At 46.0% G+C, this 21052-nt stretch overlaps 2 protein-coding genes across 3 annotated transcripts in view; one reads left to right on the top strand and one right to left on the bottom strand.

Moving 5' to 3' along the window:
• Nucleotides 1–6282, top strand: part of LOC116937895 (transmembrane ascorbate-dependent reductase CYB561-like) — a 28672-nt gene extending 22390 nt beyond the window's left edge. For both annotated transcript variants that reach the window (XM_032945022.2, XM_032945015.2), the window contains exon 6: nt 1240–6282. In XM_032945022.2, coding sequence (XP_032800913.1) covers nt 1240–1429 — 190 coding nt within the window. In that variant the 3' untranslated portion in view covers nt 1430–6282. The remainder of the gene's footprint in view (nt 1–1239) is intronic.
• A 466-nt stretch (nt 6283–6748) lies between these two features.
• On the bottom strand, nt 6749–15836 carry LOC116937885 (plasma membrane ascorbate-dependent reductase CYBRD1-like). The gene is made up of 4 exons (XM_032945006.2): nt 15014–15836; nt 10883–11091; nt 9630–9784; nt 6749–8911 (listed from the first exon to the last, which is right to left on the bottom strand). The coding sequence occupies exons 1-4, from the start codon at nt 15198–15200 to the stop codon at nt 8644–8646; spliced, it is 819 nt and encodes a 272-aa protein (XP_032800897.1). The 5' UTR covers nt 15201–15836; the 3' UTR covers nt 6749–8643.
• Nucleotides 15837–21052: the final 5216 nt, after the last annotated feature.

Raw genomic sequence — 21052 nt, forward strand, 5'->3', positions numbered from 1 at the left:
TGGGGAGTCAATGTGATTTTATCTGGAGGGAGAAGGGATGGTCAGGGAAGAAGTGGGGGTGGGGGGTACATTCAACTTACGGAGGGGTAGTCCCAGGCCCGCAGGGAAAACAAGGATCGGACGTGTGAAGGAGGGGAGGGAGCACCGAGGGTCTCCCATCGGTTGTCTTAAAACGTGTCACTTGAAGGCTTTGCTGCTTTGTCATAGTTTAATTGCCCCCCCCCCCCCCCCCGAACAAATTTTCGTCATTCAAATGCAGCCTCATGTCAAATAGACCTGGGTGCCAGTGACATCTGGTGGCTTTTATCTTGAGAGGCGACGAGCACTCATCTTACATTTTCAGGTGACAATTGCAAGTGGTTTTAGTCTCATACCTCTGCAGAGGAGTAGAATGGGGAAGTGGCGTCACTTGTGCTGTCCAGTGCGATGACGTGACGTCATGCGTTCGGGGCAGCAGAATGACGTCACGGCTCCTCAAGTATAAAGGGGGGACCCCGTGACGTCAGCGGGGTCGTAGCTAGAGAGTAGGGTCAGAGAAGGGTGGAACGGGGTGCCAGGGGCAAGAGGGTAGGGATAGGGGAGAGCACAGTGCCAGGGCTGGACGTGGCTGTGCTCCTCGGTCGGCCGTGTTGGCTGATCCCACGGCCGGCGCAGAGGAGACAGCACAGGGCAGCCGGCTGTGTCGGGACCTAGCCCGGGACCCCTAACCCCTGGGGAGTTGTTCACCCCCTGTGTGTTGTTAAAATTTGTAATAAACCTTTGGCGGAAGCCCTTAACTTACCTCAGCCTCCGAGTGAGTCGTCGGGAACTTCTCAACACCTCTGCAATGCAATGGCAGCACGTGTTTTTCTGTTGCATAGGAAAGACATGGTGGGGGCAATCGTGGCGTAGTAGACTGCTTAGCATACTGGTGTAACGAGACCTGTTACACTGATCAGTTGAGCAGTTCTTGTGATTTTGCAACATTCAACAAGACTGGATGCAATTATCGAATCAAACCTCTCATTTGTTCTCCGCCTCGTAACATTGAGCCGTTATTTTATGTATATGCTACAGTTGATTAAATGAGGCTCAAATTGCTTTGCGAATCTAATTCGGAGGCCATGTCTTGTGTCAGAGCACGCTCACGTTTATTATATATTTTTTTATCGTACGAATGTAATTATTTGGCTAGGCACATTCTTGTCCAGGAGTGAGCGAAATGTCATGCCCCCTCCTCCTCCCCCCCCCTCCATGCAGAGATACATACAGCAAGTTTCCACCAGAGGGCATCTTGGCCAACGCACTGGGTCTCCTGCTAGTGGCGTTTGCGGCGTGCGTGGCGTACGTGGTGACCCGGCACGAGTGGAAACGGCCGGGGAACCCCGAGGAGGAGGCGCTGAGCCTGCACTTCCACCGCATCACGCGCGGCGACGAAGAGGAGGACTGAAGCGGCGGCGTGGCCTGCTTCGGGACGTGAGGACGGCAGCAAACCCGGCTTCCCCTCCACGTAGCCGTTTACTGATTAGGGTCCCGACTTAATAACCGGGGAGTCGGGTGAAGGGTGCGATGATGAGCACCCTCAATCAATGCTCTGGCAAATAGGTGGTGGGGAACTGCCTTCTCCTTTATTGTCGGTGACTGGCGAGGAGCAGGTTTACATTGGAGAGGTGATGTGTCCGTCTTGCGTGCTATTTCTTACCCATGCCCAGGTGGGTATAATCGAGTTGAAAAAAAAAAAACATGCTGTTTCATGTGGAAGTAATTTGTTGCACCTGGAGTGAGTGAGAAATACACCACTTGAGCGCGAGAATAGCATTTCCCCAAATGGGACTTGGCACCTTGCTGATATTGTTAGAGAAATTATATACATCAAACTGACATCAGACTTTTAGTCGTTGACTGAATCAAACTACTTATACATTTTTCAACTTGTTCCATCACCTTCCCTGAGCTCTACCATTTCAAACAGTCATAGTATCCCTATGATTACACCTGTTGGTTATTACAACATATTTAATTTAATTTTGACCCAGAGATACTCAGTTCATAATGAAATAAAACGTTCCTTTTCCCAGCATGTTCCTGTCCCACTCTTCTATATCGCGTCTTGAGATGTGGTTGCGTTTAGACGCCATTTAAGTCAAATATGCGTCGTGATGAGTTTTCTGCTTGTCATAATTGGAAGTAGAATTGTCATGCAAGATTCCTTCTTCAGGGATTGCACCAAAATTATTGATAGGTTGGCTAATGCCTAAACTAAAATGTAATTAGGCTTGGCCTTAAGATGTAAATGCTTACATCACTTGCAGTCTAGATTTATACATGCCACAGGTTGCATATCATTGTCGATATTTTAATCCTCAGTTTGGTCCAAACGTGTTGCCCATGTTGTGAAATATGTTGTTATTGTATACTGCTTTCAGAGTAATATTTATGCTGTTGTGCCATAAAAAGTGTACTGCAGCTGAGTGGATAATGGACACGTTACTTGCTCAAAGCAAATGGCCTTTCAATGCTATAATTGCAGACAGATATAGACATGAGTGTAATTCAGGCTAAGAGCGCGTATGTCATGTGCCGATTGTGATTGACACGCGATTACATTTTTAAATAGTATTCTTGGAATGGTTTTCTGCCTTTACTGTCACCGTGTTATGCTTCTGCAGGAGCAGTTTGCCCAGTGTCCTGTAAAATCCAGACACTGAAATATTAAACTTGTCTTAGCTGTTATGCCAGGGAGAAACCATCATGCCTTGGGAGGCTGTTCGTATCCTGTGGCCTACATAACCTCTCAAAGTGTTTCAACAAAGTGAGCACAGTAGGGGTGGATTCATCATTCTCCACACTGCCTTCTCTTCTTGATAATTAATGGGTCTTTAGGCTCAGGCTTGATAGCTAGACTGTTGCCTTACTGCAGTTAACTATTTAAAAAATGCAGGAAAAGGGGATACAATTATAGTCTTGTGGGAGACGATGCTCGGAGGAGGAGATTGCTTGTTGGTGGGAGGGAGATAGAAGATGGAGCAGGGTTTTGGCAACTGAAAGTTGGGCACACTGGTGCATTCTCAAAGAAATTCATGTAAGGTCGCGGCTTAAGGAAAATACAGCCAAACAGTACTTTTTAAAAGTCTTGATTCTGCCGTCCCATTTAATTGTTTGGTTAGAACATGCAACCATGGCGGCATGTTGTTGCCTGCATTTGTGAGTGACCGGGAGATGTACATGGGAGGAAACATTGCATTGTCATCTCGGCCGTCAAGTGCAAATTGAGCACACGTGACGAGGTTTACAAGTGCCCCGGCATGGCCGTTGTGTGTGCGCGTGACTGCATGCCGTGTGTGCGCGTGACTGCATGCCGTGTGTGCGCGTACATTCTCACACCGATGAGCTCCCAGCGTTGCTTCCTCGTTCACCGTCTGCGCCGTTGGTTAAAGTATTTATCATGCTTTGTGATGTAATGCTGATTTTGAATTGGTTGATGATTATGTGTTTTTCAATGTAGGGATGCAATGATTGCAAAGTGTTGATATTGAATTCAGAATCTTTATTGAATTAAAATGGGGTTTAAAATATCTAGATAAATCATCGCAGCTGAAACGTGAGTGTGTGTGTGTGTGTCTGTGCGCATTCCTGGTCCGGGGAGAAACAGAAAAAAACAAGCTGTTGAATAAATGACAGCAGTAACGGCTTTGACACATAGAGCTGCCACCTTGAGCTTCTACAAACGAGAGTTGGGGCCCTTTGTGTCTCTCTCCATTCTATTCTCTCTTTCACTCTTCTCCGTTGCTCATTCACCTCAATGAGCCAGAATATGCCAGATCTTTAAACGTTCCATATTTCGATAGCGTTCTCTCGTGATTTTTTTTTAATGAAATCACGTGAATTATATTTTTTATTCATGAAAATCCCTGTAAAATGCCATTTTACAAATTCCGAGTGATGAACGGAACCAGCCAAGGTTACACCAGCTACAGTCGAGGTTTACAGCAGACGCTGCACGCTTGCCGATAATACCGCATTTGCCAGTTAGCAAGACGCAACCCAAACTTGTACCCGGTGATGATAAAATTATACAAATTTTGTCACACACCTACTGGATTGTAAGGTGCCCCCCCTTCCCCCCCCCCTACTTTTGCTACATAATACTGGGGGAAAAGGTGTCTTATAATCCGGAGAATACGGTATAACAGTTTACAGCCATGTGTCAAATCACTGTCGAATGACGACCCCCCCCCCATACTGTCGGCCATATGGGGGTTGTTTGACCATACTTCATTGCAGGTTGAAGGGGGTCTCAAGACAAGTTCAGGCACTGCTCGCCACTCATGTTAACCGTGGCCAGGAACTGAATTCGGGTCGCTGGATTCATAGTGCAGTCCATTAACTGCCCTGCCATCGCTCCAAACCCATGCTTAACTTTACAGCGTTTTAATTCTATTTCACCCAGTTACAAAGCAATCCAGTTACAAAGCAGGAATATATTCCTAGGACTGCAAGAAACGTCTGGTTTGTGCCATCATAAATGTGATGTCACATTGAATAAACTCTACACTGTGCAGTGATAAGAGTGACAAAATATAGGATTAAACTTAAATAAATCCCACCCACAAGAATCTGCTGTGTCAAGTCAGATGGACCATGAGCAAAAAGTGACCCTCAACATTTGTTTTCGTGGATTTTCACTCAAGAACGTAAACTTTAAATCCTTTCAGCTCTTCACATATTGATCTCGAGACCAAAACCTGGGGGTGACGTCATATAAGCCATGGTGAGTGGTGGCACTCACCAATTTAGCCGCAAGCCGAGATTGTGCCAATTTCTGCCAGGGCAGATGGAGCAGCCAGCTGTCTCGGCACTGGATTTAGATGATTGCATCAAACGTGTGGTGTCACGTAATAGGCTTAAAGGGAGATGTATTTTAATATATTTAAATTATTGTGGTGTAATCAAACTGTGATTAATTGTGTGAAATCAGCTTAAAGTAAAAATTAATGAGAAACAAAAAAACTTCTTAAGTATCTCAAACTCAGAACACGTGTTGCTGTCACACCTTTTGGTGATTTTGGAACTGTGGTAAGGTGGCTGGATTTGGAGTCAGCGGTATAGTTTGTGACAATTTCAGAGTACGTGAAACAACTTTGTGGCATGCAATTTAGGTTTAGAAGAGTATCAAGTCTTCATGCGGATGGAGTAGGGAAAGTTGTAGAAATTTCTCGATCAGTCAAAAATTGGGCATTGTGTATTCTAATGTTCCTTTGGTTCACCATTACTGCAGTGCAGCAACACCTCAGTGTCCGGAAGGCTCTTTTGAAATGTTTTAACGTATACACTTGGACTTTACATTCTATTAAATTTAGTATTTTAAAAATTGACACAAGGTTGAACGTATCACAGTTTTACTTCACAGCTATATATCATTACAATAACAATACGGGTTAATTTCAAGGTAACCTCTTGAAACATTGTTGGCTGAAACGGGGGACAGGTTCTTGTGAATTTACACCAAACAGTGAACTGATGTTGATCCACATAAGGCCTGGAAACTCATCTCTTTTGAAGCCGTATTTCAAGCTGCAGACTGAACATGTAGCTTCGTGTTCCCACGGATTCACTCGGCAAGCTGAGTTCGACGACGATAAATGGGTCAGGAAGACGCGGCAATTCCAAGAGTTCAAGGCCACATCACATTTCAGTAACAATTGAATGTTTGAAATGTTGATGCCACTCCGAAATGAATTGATAAAAATGCATGTAAAAACATGAGAAATCTAGTGGAGTAATATAAGAATATATTGACTATGGAAGGCGTAATGTATAGCTTAGTAATAATTAAAAGTTTAGTCCAGAATTATGTTCACCAAAGTCTAGTGCCATCATCGTGGTCATTATTAACTCGATTGTTGCTGTCAGTTGGCCGACAGGGCTCTGTTGTAATTGTTGTCCTGTCATGCGCAGTGCAAGGATGTATCCTTACAGCATCGCCACAATAGTTGAGAAAGGGGGGACTTCATTGCGTTCCCGGAGCTCCTAAACATGAATTGACGCCAACCAACGTAAGAGCCTAACAAACGTAAAGGGTCTAAATATTTAGTGGAATTACCTGAGATAGAATGGTGGAGTATTAGCAAGTAGGTTTGATTGTGGTTTACAGCTGTTGCTTAGAGGAATAATGTAAAACTGTCGCCTCCAAATCCACCCTTTTCCATTTGTTCTGTTGTTGCGAGTACATGCTGATATGTGATTTATTGCTTGTGATTGTGAATACAAATTCGCTTTTATTAAAGCATTTATGATATATAATTGCACGAGCGTTGTGATTTCCATAAATACAAATACAGAAGCCAATTTGAATTGAGATATCGTCATGGCATTCTTGATAGATCTTGTCAAAAGAAAATTATTATGCGTTTTCTTATCTCTGCACAAGGCTTTTTATAAAGCTAACATGTCTGGTAAATGTGCCCGAACCACAAGCCTTTGGAACTCTTAATGACAGTTTTGCAATAATCCATTAACATGTTGAAGAACATCGCACTTTTAAACATAAATACATTTCAGAAGGTTTTAATTAAAATAATGATGTCATTAATGGAACTAATCCACACAGCTGAAGTTGCTGGTATAAAAATACATTCACCGAGATATTGTTTGCGCATTTGAACAGAGTAGGCAACATTCTGATGCAGGAAAGCTGATGTGTAGTTATTTGCTGACAACTGGACTGTATTTTATGGGCCCTCAATGAATTTCTCATATTGGTGTGACATTGTTTTGCACAGTTAGACTTTATTTCGAGGCATTGATATATAGCAAAGAGATACAAACATTTTTTAAAAAAAGTTCAGCATTGAACATTTCTTTTATCTGTAAAAAAAAACTTGGTACATTCAACAATGTATTCATTTTAATTTCTGTACCGGTACGTAAAATATTATACTCTCTGGTTCTTTCGGTAAAGTCATGTAGATAGAAAAAACAATAAAATAACCCCCCCGTGCCTATATAAAGCCACAACCACAAATCATTCTTTCTCACCTGATGACGGACGCTTGCGTTGCGACCGAAACGTCGTGTTCTTTTATTATTTTTCTATCTCCGTGACTTTACCGAAAGAACCAGAGAGTATGGATTCCTGCACTCACGAAAGCTTCAAATCACGTAAAATATTGTCAAAAAGTATTATCTCTTGTGTGCACCGACGCTGAAACATTGTTTTGTTAACTAAATGTCAGAGCAAGTTGTTAAATGTAAAGATTATTGTAAAACATCAAGCAGGTATTTTTTCAAATAGCCAAGGTCTAAATGGGGTTATGCAATGCCTCTCCAACTCTATTCATAGTGAAAGTTATACAACATAACCAACACTTATGAATTCATGCATTTATAAACATTGCGTATTTTACAAAATCCTGTGTAACGCTACTAACAATGTCTAATTGTATAGCAACTATGATAATGCATTATAAAACTGCTACGCCTCGGTTTAGTACCCTAAAACAGGAGAAAATGTTTTTTGTATGATTTTTCACAATTTTTGTTTTAAAGCCATCGGATAAAACAAAAAGCAGCCCCTTTGGTGAAGCCACTCAACACCGTGATCCTCACCGTGAAATGGAAAGTTACTAAGCAAGTCTGGCAGTTCCCCATTTCTCCCTGTATAAGATTTCACCGTCCGTACCTTTATCCCGCAGCGCGACGGCGATGTCACCACATGTCACCACATGTTACCACATCGCTGCCGGCTCGTCCACACTGCAACTCGTGACCCCCTCGGTGTGGCGTCGACGCATAACAACATCTCGTAGATAGAAAAAAGAATACTGGTAGTAGGAAACGTAGTGGACTGGAAGCCCAACCGGGATTAATTCACAGGAGGCAGGGGATTAATTGTGTACGTCTGTGGATGTCTGTCCACGTGGGAGGGGTGGGGCTGTGTGGAGAGGGGAGGGTAGGGAGGGGCTGGGTGGGGAGGGGCTGGTCACCCCGTGGTGCCCTTATATGGACTGGAAGCCCAACCAGGATTAATTCAGAGGAGGCAGGGGATTAATTGTGTATGTCTGTCCACGTCGGAGGGGTGGGAATGTGTGGAGAGGGGAGGGGCTGGGTGGGGAGAGGCTGGGTGGGGTGGGGTGGGGCTGGGTGGGGGGTGGGAGGGGTGGGGCTGGGTGGGGCTGGGTGGGGAGGGGCTGGTCACCCCGTGGTGCCCTTATATGGGCTGGAAGCCCAACCGGGATTAATTCACAGGCGGCAAGGGATTATACACTGCACTTTCTGGTGCGACCTCTTTTACACTGCACTTTCTGGCATCGTTTTATAATTCTGCTCATTTTTCATTTTGCTTTCTTCTGCGCATGACCCTAACAAGTTTGGCTTAAATATCCGTACATAATTACTTCAAAATTTCCTACCAGCCCCCTCCGCAGGAACGTGTTAAAAGAACACGATGTTTCGATCGCAACACAAGCCTCCGTCATCAGGTGTTGAGTGACTGAACCTCACCTGATGACGGACGCTCGTGTTGCGACCGAAACGTGTTTTTTTAATATCTACGTGACATTACCGAAAGAACCAGAGAGTATGGATTCCTGCAGTCACGAAAGCTTCAAATCAAGATTCGTAACAACATGGTCGGCACCGACCGCCCCTTGCTCACGCGCCCGACTAAAGGGTGAAGCGCTGGCTGCCCTCCTCGATGCGGAAGGGCAGTCGCTTGCCGGTGCCCTGCTCGCTGTTATTGTCCCCACCGGGCCAGACGGTGACGTCCCCTGCCAACTCGCTCGCCGCCAGCTCCGGTGGACGCTGCCACTCGGGCCGTACGACAATGTAGACGACGCAGCCTCCCAGGGCCAGCAGGAGCATGCCCAGCGTGTTGACAAACACCCCTTCTGTCGGCAGTTCGGAATACGCCTTCGTGTTGTTTCCAGGCTTCCTGTGAGACACAGTGTCGGGGGGGGGGGGGGGAAATCACAATACATCTATTTTGTGTCTCTGTTGTAATAAACTTCGTTTTTCCGTCTCGACTCGAGTCTGTCAGCCAACAGCATGTATCTGAGTAGATTTCATCGTACAGAGAAGAATAAGGGTTCATTCGGAGCAGAAGGGACTCATGACCTATGGGTATTAAAGCGCTATGTACAACCTATATTCACAGTTTTTTCCATCTCAGTTAACTCTATTTGCTGAAAAAAACGAATATATTTTGTATTGTCAATGTTATGTACTCCCGATGGAGGTCAAGCCAAAATGTAATGTTTCACCTATATGCAAAGAGCATTGTGTAATGACTGGTCCACACGTTTTTAACTTGACCTCGCCGTTGCTACCAAGGCTGTTTATTTCCAGCCTTAGCTGTTAGAGTTCTTCTTGTTCAAGTGCCACTGCAACAGCCCTCACCTGATAAAACATAGGGTTTTTTCACTGATTTTCTCTTTTGAGCGCTGCCATGCACTGAAGCTGAGCCTCGAACCAATGATCAGTTGAGCGGCAGCCAAAAGCGTCACTTATTTTTTTTATTTGACTAAGCTGAAAAACAGTGTACCAGTAAGATACCAATAAACCCTTTGAAAACACCTAGAACCGTTTGTAAACACTTACATTGCAATGACCCGTAACAGTGCCGTGTGCATGTGTTAAGGATACCAACTCACAGAGAAAAAATGAGCTTCTCTGTGATCCCCATGAGTGCAGTAGCCTGGAATGCGATGTAGATGACTAGGCCCAGGTAGGCGTGGATTGGCTTGGAAAATGCCCTGAGTGAGGCAGGCGACCCAGGGTACAGGAAAATGGCGAGACCCAGAGCCCACTGCAAGATAAGACACATTTTACGGGGGTTCATCAAGGTCATCATTATCGATAATCATAACCGCCATCATCCATCACCTTTGTGAAACAGATATTTAAGGACACGTCTCTTCTATTGGGAATGTAGTCTTTGTCGATGCAGTGTGTTTTCACAAATGATGCTGTAACTGAAGCCTATTGCTACACATGACTGTGTCCTCTGTTACATTTACAACACTACGAGTTGGGAAAGAGAAGGTGCATCCATTACGGCAATGTGACGTTTCCACAGTTTACCATGGAGCTGTTTTGACTTGAACCAGCATTTACTTTATGAATGCAGATATGGTGCCACATAGAAGCCACAAAATGGAATTTGGAATTACGAATATGCGGAATGACTAAGAAACATGGTGAAAAACTCATCAAGCGGAGAGAAGAAAATCACGAAATATGGTGACTACAAAGACGAAGAAATCTTAGGTAGATGTGGACTATAAAGGACAATAACTGAGATGAAAGTGAGATGTAATGATAGGCAAGAAAGGATGCTTGCAAATGGATTGATAAAATTATGAAATCGGCACAAATATAAGTCAGACTATCAACACACAGACATTCAGTAATGATCAACATTCATGCCATAGAGCATTGAGTATTGGTGCAGCTGTTTTTGATGATGTGAAGATTGTGCATGTGATGGAGTAGTGATTGTTACAGTTTTCAACGTACATTTGTCTTCTGAAGTATTTAGTTAGCAGTATGAATGCATTTGCATATTTCCAAAGAGCCCTTTTTGCTTTTCACCGTGTGTTCAAGTTTTTGGACAACCCTTTTTATCAATTGGCCGGTTTTCAAAAGGGTTTAATAACAATACAACTTTATGAGAATAGGTTTTTCCATTTTTTCTGGCAAGAGAAAAAAGGGGAAAACCTATTCTCATATTTCGGTACTGGCAAAGGAGTTCCCATGAAATACAACTTCATGTTCCATTCGGAAAATCTTTAAAAGAGTCGCCATGCCCCCACCCACCGTTAACAAATGAAAGGATGGACGCAGCTAATCGTTGGAAAATGCTTCGGCAGAAACAAAAGCATGCCATCCCACCCCATATGTGTACCTGCATACAGAAGAGCAGAACAGCAGTGAGTCCCACCCAGCTGTGGAGGCTGTACATGTTGGGAATGTTCTTGAAGTTGTGGAAGTCGAACACGGCCACGAGCGCCACCACGACGAGTAGGAAGGAGAAGGTCTGCAGGCCCGCGTGTATGCACTTCAGCAGCATCTTACTGCTGCCCAGTGTCCAGGGGATTCTGTAGAGGACCATCGCTGCGGGGCATAATACAACAATGGTGTCAGTGAAGGCAACATTGTACAAGCAGCAACCCTTCTCAATCCACTGCTGGATTAAGGGGCCTCTCCACGCCATGCGGATCTTCCGATCAAATTTCACCGCACTGGTCAGTGAGGGCTTGTGAATGTGCGGAGCACTGACGTGGGAGCATAGAAGTACAATACAATGGCTTTTGCTGCACTGTCCTCTGCTGTCCATAAACCTAGTTCCACGGCTGCTTTCAAAAATATGACATGCCACGGTGGTCACCCATCCAGGCTCCTCGCTGCTTAGCTTCTGAGGTCTGATGAGATGGGGTGCATTCCCAGTGATTTTATCATAGGCCGTAGGGGTATCATTAAACTACACAATCACAGTTGGTAGCAGGGCCAGTGCTAGGTCGGGACTGGGGTGAGCCCTGTACCGCCATATGTGCCTTTGCCCCCCCCACCACCACCCAAGTTCACTTTGCCTCGTGGTTAACCACTGTTACGGTGGCCCATGCGAGAGGAACTGGAACAGGGTGTGCTAGGTCTTATGGAGAATGATTGCGATGGTGTCAGGTACAGGAAGACTTGGTTCATCAAGGACTAAACACTGAGGTACCCACCCTGGTGAGACACTGCTTAACCAATACATACTTCACTTGGAATGGAACTTTCTACAAACTGAGGGCACCCCAATGGGCTCCCCCTATCTCCGGTTATAGCCAACATTTTCATGGAGAAATTTGAGACTGACGCCATCCAGACTGCCACTCTGCGCCCAACCTTATGGAAGAGGTAGGTGGATGACATCTTTGTCATCTTGTCACATGGCTGGCCTGCTCTAGACCAATTCTTCGACCACATCAATTCCATACACCCAGCCATCAGATTTATCATGGAAGTCGAAAAACATGGCAAGCTACCTTTTTTGGATGTCCTAATAAAAAAGAGACCTGATGGTTCAATGAGCCACTCTGTCTACAGGAAAGCTACCCATACGGATGCTTATCTGAAACCGGATTCCCACCACCATCCATCACAGAAGAATTCTCTCATCAAGACTCTGCACCATAGAGCCCAATGCATATCCGACCAGGAACGCATAGGCAGTGAACTCAAGCACGTACACCAAGCTCTTAAGGCTAATGGTTACTCCGACTATACAATCCGCAAAGCTATCACTCAAACCATGAAGAAGGACCCTCTTGAGGAGCCTTACAAAACCATCACTTTACCCTACATTGCGGGGATCACAAAAAATATCTCCAAAATCTTGAATAACCACAAGATCCAGGTCCGTTTCAACACATTACATAAAATTCGTGATCTGGTTCCATCTGTAAAAGATGTGATTCCGGATATACAGTACCCTGGTGTCTACAAACTAAGTTGCCTCTGTGGTAGTAGTTACATTGGAGAAACCAAACGACATGTCTCGGACCGCATTCGTGAACACAAAGCAGACCTTAACACGGTAGGACGAATACCTCGGCCGTGGCAGATCACTGTTATAATTCAGTAGGCTCACATGACATTGACTTCTCCAAGACAGAGGTTCTTTGCAAGCCATCTGGCTACCATGAGAGATTCGTTCATGAAGCTATCCACATATACAAACACAGAGACAATTTCAACCGAGAAGATGGATTCTGGCTTAGCAATCATTGGAAGGATTTGATAAACCATTTCGGGTCTTAATTGATTGTTCACGCTTACGGTGGCTTTCAGACAGCGTACATTAATTTTTCGTCTCCCCCCTCCTCTTTTCCGGAAATAGATGGACTCGTCCATCTAAACAAACTGTCAAATCGCTATCCGTGGTGCTAACGTTTAAAAATAAATAAATACAAACCGCCACTTCTTTCAAATGTTCTTGCCGTTGGTTTTCACACCTGATGATGACTGTTTGTGTTGCAGTCGAAACGTCGTGAGAATTTTATTGTTTTATATATATTTTATTATTTTATTGTTTCCCTTCAACGTGACTTTACCGAAAGAACCAAGAATATTGGCGGATTGTCTTTCACGAAAGCCTCTGCCTTGTACGCATTCAAAATAAAAGTACATTATTCTAAATTCATCAGCCTCACAGAATGCACACTTCCAACAACACTAGTTTGATACAAACTCTGGTTTCAACACGCAGTGTCTCGTCAGCAGTCAGGCTTGCTTAAACGTACGCCGGTGGTGAACTACGCAATGATTACAGGCAAAGGACCCTGTTAGAAACGAGTCCTAGTTGGACGAAAAACTATACAACACAATTGACCATTGAGCGTCGTTGTGTGGATGCATTTATTTTGTTGATTATAACGTCTTCTCCGCAGTGACGGTCAGCGGATACATTTGAGCAAAACGGCTGGCATTCGTACACCTTCGTAGAGCCGTCTGGGTGCTCCTGACTCGAGCGCAAAGGGCAACACACAACACATGCCCACTGGCTCCATCCAGCCCAGCGGGACCTGCATCAACATTAAACACACATCGGGGGGGCGTGCTGCGAGGGGTGACGATGGAGCGGGGCGCGGAGTTGTGGATGGGGTGGTTGAATTGGGAAAACGTCAGCACTCGCCCAGCTTCTAGTCGCGCCCGTTGGACTCTGTGATATATATTTTACAGCCCCCATTGTCAATTGTGAAAAACGTAATTGGCAATGTGGCTATTAATTTCATGGAAGGACGCCATACAGGGGTCTATCTAACAGAAGTGGCTGGCTCGGTGCCTTGGGCAACTGATACCAAAGTCATGGCAACGGCGAGACACCGCTGAAAATTGGAGTTTAAACTCCAAATACCTGCACTGTATAAAGCCACCTTTGTCTCAACCGCTTTCCCGAGGCTATCATCTTCTCCTCTGCCGTATGAGTGACTGCCTCCCTCTGTGAAATAAATATGTCCTACTTGTTGTCTGTACAGCGTCTTGATTTGCGGTCGCATTTGCACGCTAAAGACTGTACATCCACATCACAAAAAAGCATCATTTCTCAAATCAGTATTTCATCATCAGCCATGATCAACCCACTGCTGGATGAAGAGTGGCGGTGACACAATCCATCTCGCATCTTGCACACGAGATCATTCCCATCGCTCCATCTCCGGCGATGAACAACCCTCATCAGCCTCACAGAATGCACATTTCCAACCCTCTCTCGTGCGTAGTGGCCTCCTTTGCCTCCTACTCCGTCATTAGTCTCGACCACCTGGTCACACCATCCCTTCTACCCACGCGTCCTGCCAAAGCTCGCTTAGCCCGTCTTAACAGACGCCTGGTTAGCGCGGAAGAGTAGGCCAAATACAATTTTAAAAAAATAGCTAACGGAGGCCCCCTTCTTCCAGCAATGGCACGGGCAAGCAGCTTGCAGGGCTGCCCCTTTACCACGTCGGAGTCGTCTCCATCACCTGCTCATTAAAGAGGCGTCGTCAAATCCAGGCGGGGGGGTGGGGGGTCGGCAACCTTGGGGCTCTTTATGACTGTCGAGGGCCACCGTCTCGTATTCGTCACAATGCATTGTGGGCTCTTGAAATATTGACGGGGGACGGGCGGGGGTTTCTTTTTGTTTTACCCAATTCTAAACAAAAACAATCTCTCCCCTTTGTTATTTTGGTTGTCGACCCACCCACCCCACCCCCCCTGGATCTCCACCCGACACACACAGACACCGTGGTGGTGTGTGGTTATAGAGTCGTATTCTTTGGGTCTTTCGGTAAAGTCACGTAGATAGGTTCAAAGAAAATAACAAAAAAATGCAGCAAAAAAAGCTTATATTTTGCTATTTTTTTACATTTTCTTTGAATCTATCTAAAAGTATATATATTTTTGCGATTTTTTTTGGTAATTTTCTATGAACCTATCTACGTGACTTTACCGAAAGACCCAAAGAATATAAATTCCAAGTCAAGAAGATTTGGTTATTGTCGTGTTTGGGGCTGACCGAGGCCGTTGAGAACCACGGGTCCCAGGATCATGAGCAGCGGGTGCCAGTTGAAGTGCCGTGCGCCTCCGTCCCACGCCACGCCGCCCCTCCAGCCCCACTGCCACGCGGCCACCAACGCCACCGCCAGCAGCCCGAGCACCACGGAGGCGCCCAGCGCCGCACGCAGCACCACCCCGTCCCGCATCGCTCCACGAAACCACCGCCCTCAAGCCCCCCTCTCGCGCTCCCCGAGATCTCCTCCTCCTGTACGTTCCACGTGGGGCAGCCGTCTCGCTCGTCCCGCCGGTGGATTGTCCGCCCGACCAATAAAGCCGTCTCCTCGCCTCGCCGTCCCTCTCTCTGCTCCTTCGTCTTCCCCTCCGTGTGTCTTCTCCTGTCCCTCTCTGTTATTACTCTTAACCTTGGATTTCTCTCCGCCTAACTTGTTTGCCGCTCTGTCGCTCACTGCCCGTTGTCCCGATACAGTATTCCCCCCCCCCCTCTGTCTCGCAGTCCGTCTACCCCTCAAGTTGCCTCTCTCTGTTTCGTGTTACCCGTTTGTCTCTGTCGGCCTCTGTCCCCCCACCGCGTATCTCGATGTCCGTCTGGCACTTTGTTACCTCTATCGGTGCGTAGCCTCGGTTAAGTTTACCACTCTCGTCGCTGTGCCTCCATCCGTCGGGACTCCCGTCCACTTGTCTACCCGCAACCCTCCCTCGTCTGTCAAGTTCCCCGGGCACCTCCGTGTCCCCCTTATTCTGTTTTGTGCGACTCCCGGGCCTCAAAGGTGACCTGGAAACTGAACCACGAGCCCGCTAACCCGGCCCTCCACCCCAGAAGGAGTCCTCTCTCTCTCGCTTGGCCTCGCTCCAGCTTCCGTTACGAACAGTGGCTGCTTTTGGCCAGGAGACATTACGCGCGGGGGTTATTGCAGCGATTTGATTCGCCTCTGGGTATGTGGGCGATTTAAACTGCCTTTGGGAAGAATGAAGGCCCCTTTTGGAAGGGTAGCTGAAGGTGACACCGACACGTTGAAGTTTTGCTGTTGTGAATTACAATGAAAATTATTGCATGTATCCATGAGAGCCTCTCTGCGTCTCAAGAAAGTGAAGCTAGGTGCGTTTCGTTTACCATAAATCACCCTGAATGCGCCCCATATCCTGGAATATCGGAGGCTAAGCAGAGCTGAGCCAGGCCGGTATTATTGACTGTCACAACGCCCCGTATTCGCATATTTCCAGACGTGCCTGAGATGTTTGACAATATTTGGCAAAATTCCTTATTTAAGGAGGGGGATACTATGGGGATAGTGTCCGGGCAAATATAAACCCACTTGCTGTGCTGCCATCTCCTGCCAACTCGCAGTTCAGCGGTTGTTGGGAGGTTAATAACACAACCGTGATCCACCGACACTAATTGCTGCGAAAGCGGCGTGACGTGGTGACGAGAATGACAACACAAACTCGCGACGCGACTGTCGGAAGCACGTTGGCAATGTTTGTTCTAAAAAAAAAGTGGGGTGGGGGGGAAACTGGCCTCCGTCATGGGACTGTGGTATTCGCACGACCGAATGTGAGACAATACTCGTGAAATGTCTGAGCAATTATTTTAGCAACGGTCCAGACCTGCCAATACACTCCTGCACAATGGTAGGTATTGTAAATCGCAGATCTCCTTTATTTCCAGCAGATGGCAATGCAGGATTAAGATATGTAATTGAGCAGCCACGGTCAATCCACTGCATTTTAACACGTCGGCTTTCGCGACCAATATCATACACAATATAGGTTGTTTGGGTTAGATCGCGTAATGATGTAAATATGTTATTTTTACGTGACAAACCTCACTAATTAGCTGTGTCGGGTGGTGGCGGGTTTAACGACACAATTATATATTTACGTGATGTAACCCAAAAAAACCTGCATTATGGACAAATTCCCTTTGCGTGAAAAAAAATATATAATGGAACTCCTTGAACAGCTCCGTGGTATGCCCTCCATTCTCAGGGCAGCTGGATTCGTAACCCAAGTTGTCCAGATTTTTCGAGTCTTTCAATATTACGTGTGAAGTATTCTTCAATATTAAGTGTGAAGTATTCTTTACAAAGGGAATTGTCAAAAAAGATCATGTCCTGGCTTCAGATCGGCCACGTCATACCAGACCATATCCCAATCCATCCACTGAATTCCTGATTCAAATATTCCCGAATTGCGAAGGGATTGGTATAGCCACCCTATACAATGTAGTGTAAACATTCGTGTGTAAGTAAATACGCATACCTCAAGAGGATACAATTATCACGGAATCATCACGGCCATTACAGTAATACCGTCGAGCAATTAGTGACATTCATGTTTGCATCGCCTATCTATTAGAATGTAATCGCAATGCAGATGAACAAGTAACATTCTACATCAGAATATTGGTTTAAATTTATATATTGTATATGATTTATGAATAACAATAACCTGAGTCATAAATTATTAAAAAATACATCATTGGTAAATTCTTGATAATTAATTTCAACGTGAAGCTAAACATTTGCATTTAAATGAAAATCGGCATTTCATTATTATTATCCCGATAGACAGAAGACGGACGGGTCAAACATTTTATCTCGCTTTTAATTAAAATAATAACTTCAAGCAATTATTCAATCCTGTTGGATGAAAGCCTCCCCTAGCCGTGTTTTTACACTTTTTTTTTTAAACCACGCTTCACGGTGGTCAGCGTGAGTTAGTGCGGTGTGGTGAGGTGTGGTGAGGTGTGGTAGGTGGATGGGGAGGCCAGAACCGGGTTCGGATATCATTCATCACTGATGTTACCCGTGGCCGGGAATTGAATCCAGGTCTCTGGGTTAATATCCAAGTACAATACGCTAGTCACAGTGCAAGCACTCCACCCCTTCTGTCTAATAACCCTCCTTATCGTAACATATAAACAGTCGACGCGACGATTTATCAGTTTTCACAACGAGGCCCCAGTATGATAGAACAGCTCTATTCACGAGTTGACAGCTTATCGGTACGTAACCAAGTCACTCTTAAGGGACAAATGGACCACATTGCACATTCGCTGAAGCTGCGTTAGCTTTGTGAGATCTGACAGGGGACATGCTGGGCCTCAGCATTATTTCTTTATTTCGCCTGTTCACCCATAAAAGCCTCGCTGAGTCTTATGGATCTTTTTTCAGGAGGTCAATGTTTGCGACGCATATTCCAATTGAATACATTGCAGGTCATTTGATAACATTTGGAGCATGGCGCCAGCACACAATGGCCTGCTCTTGCAAACTACGTCACGGGATCCTTCATGTCTACTTTGAAGCAGACGGCGCGTATTTTTTTGTTGATTCATTCACCCGAAGTAATAATCGGGGCAGCCCGCTGGATTCGAACCGTGACCCTCTGCCACCGGGTAGGCCACGTCACCGCCCAAATGATCGAGCGCACGACGCGGAGTTCCCACGTTGCGTGCGGCACGCCGACGCGGCACCCCCAGCCAGATGCGTCTTGGCGGCATCAGCTGCAGCTCATTTCCGCGCCGAGTTCACTCTCACTTCCACGAACCATGGCGGGTAAAGCCGGCTAGCTATCATCAGCAGCCATGGTCAATCCACTGCTGGATGAAGGCCTTCCCACATGCCGTGCCGGTCATGGAGGTTGTTTGACCATGCTTCACCGCGCTTCTCTGTTCGGGTTGGTGAGTGTAGGCCACGAATACTAGCCCTGGTTGGCCATCGAATATGGGTCGCCGGGATCGTTGCGTCAACCGCTCTGCTCGCTGCTCCCCTTCCCGATGTGGATAAGCGAAGCTATTGCCGCCCTGGAGAAGAGGTCAGAATCCTGCTTGTACTAATCCCTAGTCCACAACGTGGCAGAGACCCCAGGTGGTGTTTGCAGTGCACGGTTTAAAACCTCATTTAACCAATAAACGCACCTGGTGATAGCTTCCAAAAGCTGAGGTCTGCACGTTTTTGACACGAACACGATGGCACAACCACACGTATTAAAAGCAGTAAATATCTTCCCGAGTATAAAGGGTCCTTTTAGAGAGCATTGCTGGTGGTTCCCTATCCTGTGCAATGCCATCGCTTCGAGGGTACGTGCGCTGTACTTTATTTGGAGTTTTGCCGATGCTTATTTCGCACGTACCAAGTCTCCCCGATAAACGGAGTAATGAGATGCTCGCATTGCCACGCTGTCAGTGCAGATTGTTGAATGGGGGGAAGTCAAGGACCGGCACAAAAATCACTCTCGCTCGACCGATATCAACCATGCCCGAGAATCAAACTCAGGTTTTTGCCAGCCTCGGAGGAATCCCGATGCGCCACCGCGTCGCCGCTCTACCCTGCAAATAAAATAGCAGATCAATTTGAAATACGCCTTTTCTACTTCCAATATTAAGAGAAGAGCGATATCTTGACGTTTTGTTAGGCTTGCCTTCTTGAGGAAAAAGCACGTTAGCTTTGTCCAAGGCTGCCGAATTAATTGAATGCGTAAAGGAATAGCGGACACAGAGAAGTGTCAAGGGACACCTGTGAGTCCATCACGACACCGTATGAATAGCTCTGCCATGGTTAAGCGTGCACAGTGGAGGTTTTTTTAGTTTTCCGTTACATCTTGCGTCGTAGGTTCTGCTCGCATATTCGAAGGTTGTATCTTTGATGTGCCAAGTTGGCTCAGAGGTTAGAGCTCCGGGCCAACACCTCTGGGAACCTACAGTGAGGGAAAAAGGTATTTGATCCCCTGCTGATTTTGTACGTTTGCCCACTAACAAAGAAATGATCAGTCTATAATTTTAATGGTAGGTTTATTTGAACAGTGAGAGACAGAATAACAACAACAAAATCCAGAAAAACGCATGTCAAAAATTGTATAAATTGATTTGCATTTTAATGAGGGAAATAAGTATTTGACCCCCTCTCAATCTGAAAGATTTCTGGTTCCCAGGTGTATTTTATACAGGTAACGAGCTGAGATTAGGAATACACTCTTAAAGGGAGTGCTCCTAATCTCGGCTTGTTAGCTGTATAAAAGACACCTGTCCAAAGAAGCAATCAATCAATCAATCAGATTCCAAACTCTCCACCATGGCCAAGACCAAAGAGCTCTCCAAGGATGTCAGGGACAAGATTGTAGACCTACACAAGGCTGGAATGGGCTACAAGACCATTGCCAAGCAGCTTGGTGAGAAGGTGACAACAGTTGGTGCGATTATTCGCAAATGGAAGAAACACAAAAGAACTGTCAATCTCCATCGGCCTCGGGCTCCATGCAAGTTCTCACCTCGTGGAGTTGCAATGATCATAAGAACGGTGAGGAATCAGCCCAGAACTACACGCGAGGATCTTGTCAATGACCTCAAGGCAGCTGGGACCATAGCCACCAAGAAAACAATTGGTAACACACTACGCCGTGAAGGACTGAAATCCTGCAGCGCCCGCAAGGTCCCCCTGCTCAAGAAAGCACATATACATGCCCGTCTGAAGTTTGCCAATGAACATCTGAATGATTCAGAGGACAACTGGGTGAAAGTGTTGTGGTCAGATGAGACCAAAATGGAGCTCTTTGGCATCAACTCAACTCGCCGTGTTTGGAGAAGGAGGAATGCTGCCTATGACCCCAAGAATACCATCCCCACTGTCACGCATGGAGGTGGAAACATTATGCTTTGGGGGTGTTTTTCTGCTAAGGGGACAGGATAACTTCACCGCATCAAAGGGACGATGGACGGGGCCATGTACCGTCAAATCTTGGGTGAGAACCTCCTTCCCTCAGCCAGGGCATTGAAAATGGGTCGTGGATGGGTATTCCAGCATGACAATGACCCAAAACACACGGCCAAGGCAACAAAGGAGTGGCTCAAGAAGAAGCACATCAACGTCCTGGAGTGGCCTAGCCAGTCTCCAGACCTGAATCCCATAGAAAATCTGTGGAGGGAGCTGAAGGTTCGAGTTGCCAAACGTCAGCCTCGAAACCTTAATGACTTGGAGAAGATCTGCAAAGAGGAGTGGGACAATATCCCTCCTGAGATGTGTGCAAACCTGGTGGCCAA

This window comes from Petromyzon marinus, chromosome 4, assembly GCF_048934315.1.
Source record: "Petromyzon marinus isolate PM22_M1 ecotype Great Lakes invasive population chromosome 4, UKy_Petmar_22M1.pri1.0, whole genome shotgun sequence".
Classification (NCBI taxonomy): domain Eukaryota; kingdom Metazoa; phylum Chordata; class Hyperoartia; order Petromyzontiformes; family Petromyzontidae; genus Petromyzon; species Petromyzon marinus.

Bases quoted from the DNA above. Each gene is read 5' to 3' on its own strand.
- LOC116937885 (XM_032945006.2), bottom strand. From the start codon at position 15,200: ATGCGGGACGGGGTGGTGCTGCGTGCGGCGCTGGGCGCCTCCGTGGTG. The intron at 9,785-10,882 runs GTACACATATGG...CTTATCTTGCAG, and splicing joins TTCTGCTCTTCTGTATGCAG to TGGGCTCTGGGTCTCGCCAT. The intron at 8,912-9,629 runs GTGAGTTGGTAT...TGTGTCTCACAG, and splicing joins GAGAAGCTCATTTTTTCTCT to GAAGCCTGGAAACAACACGA.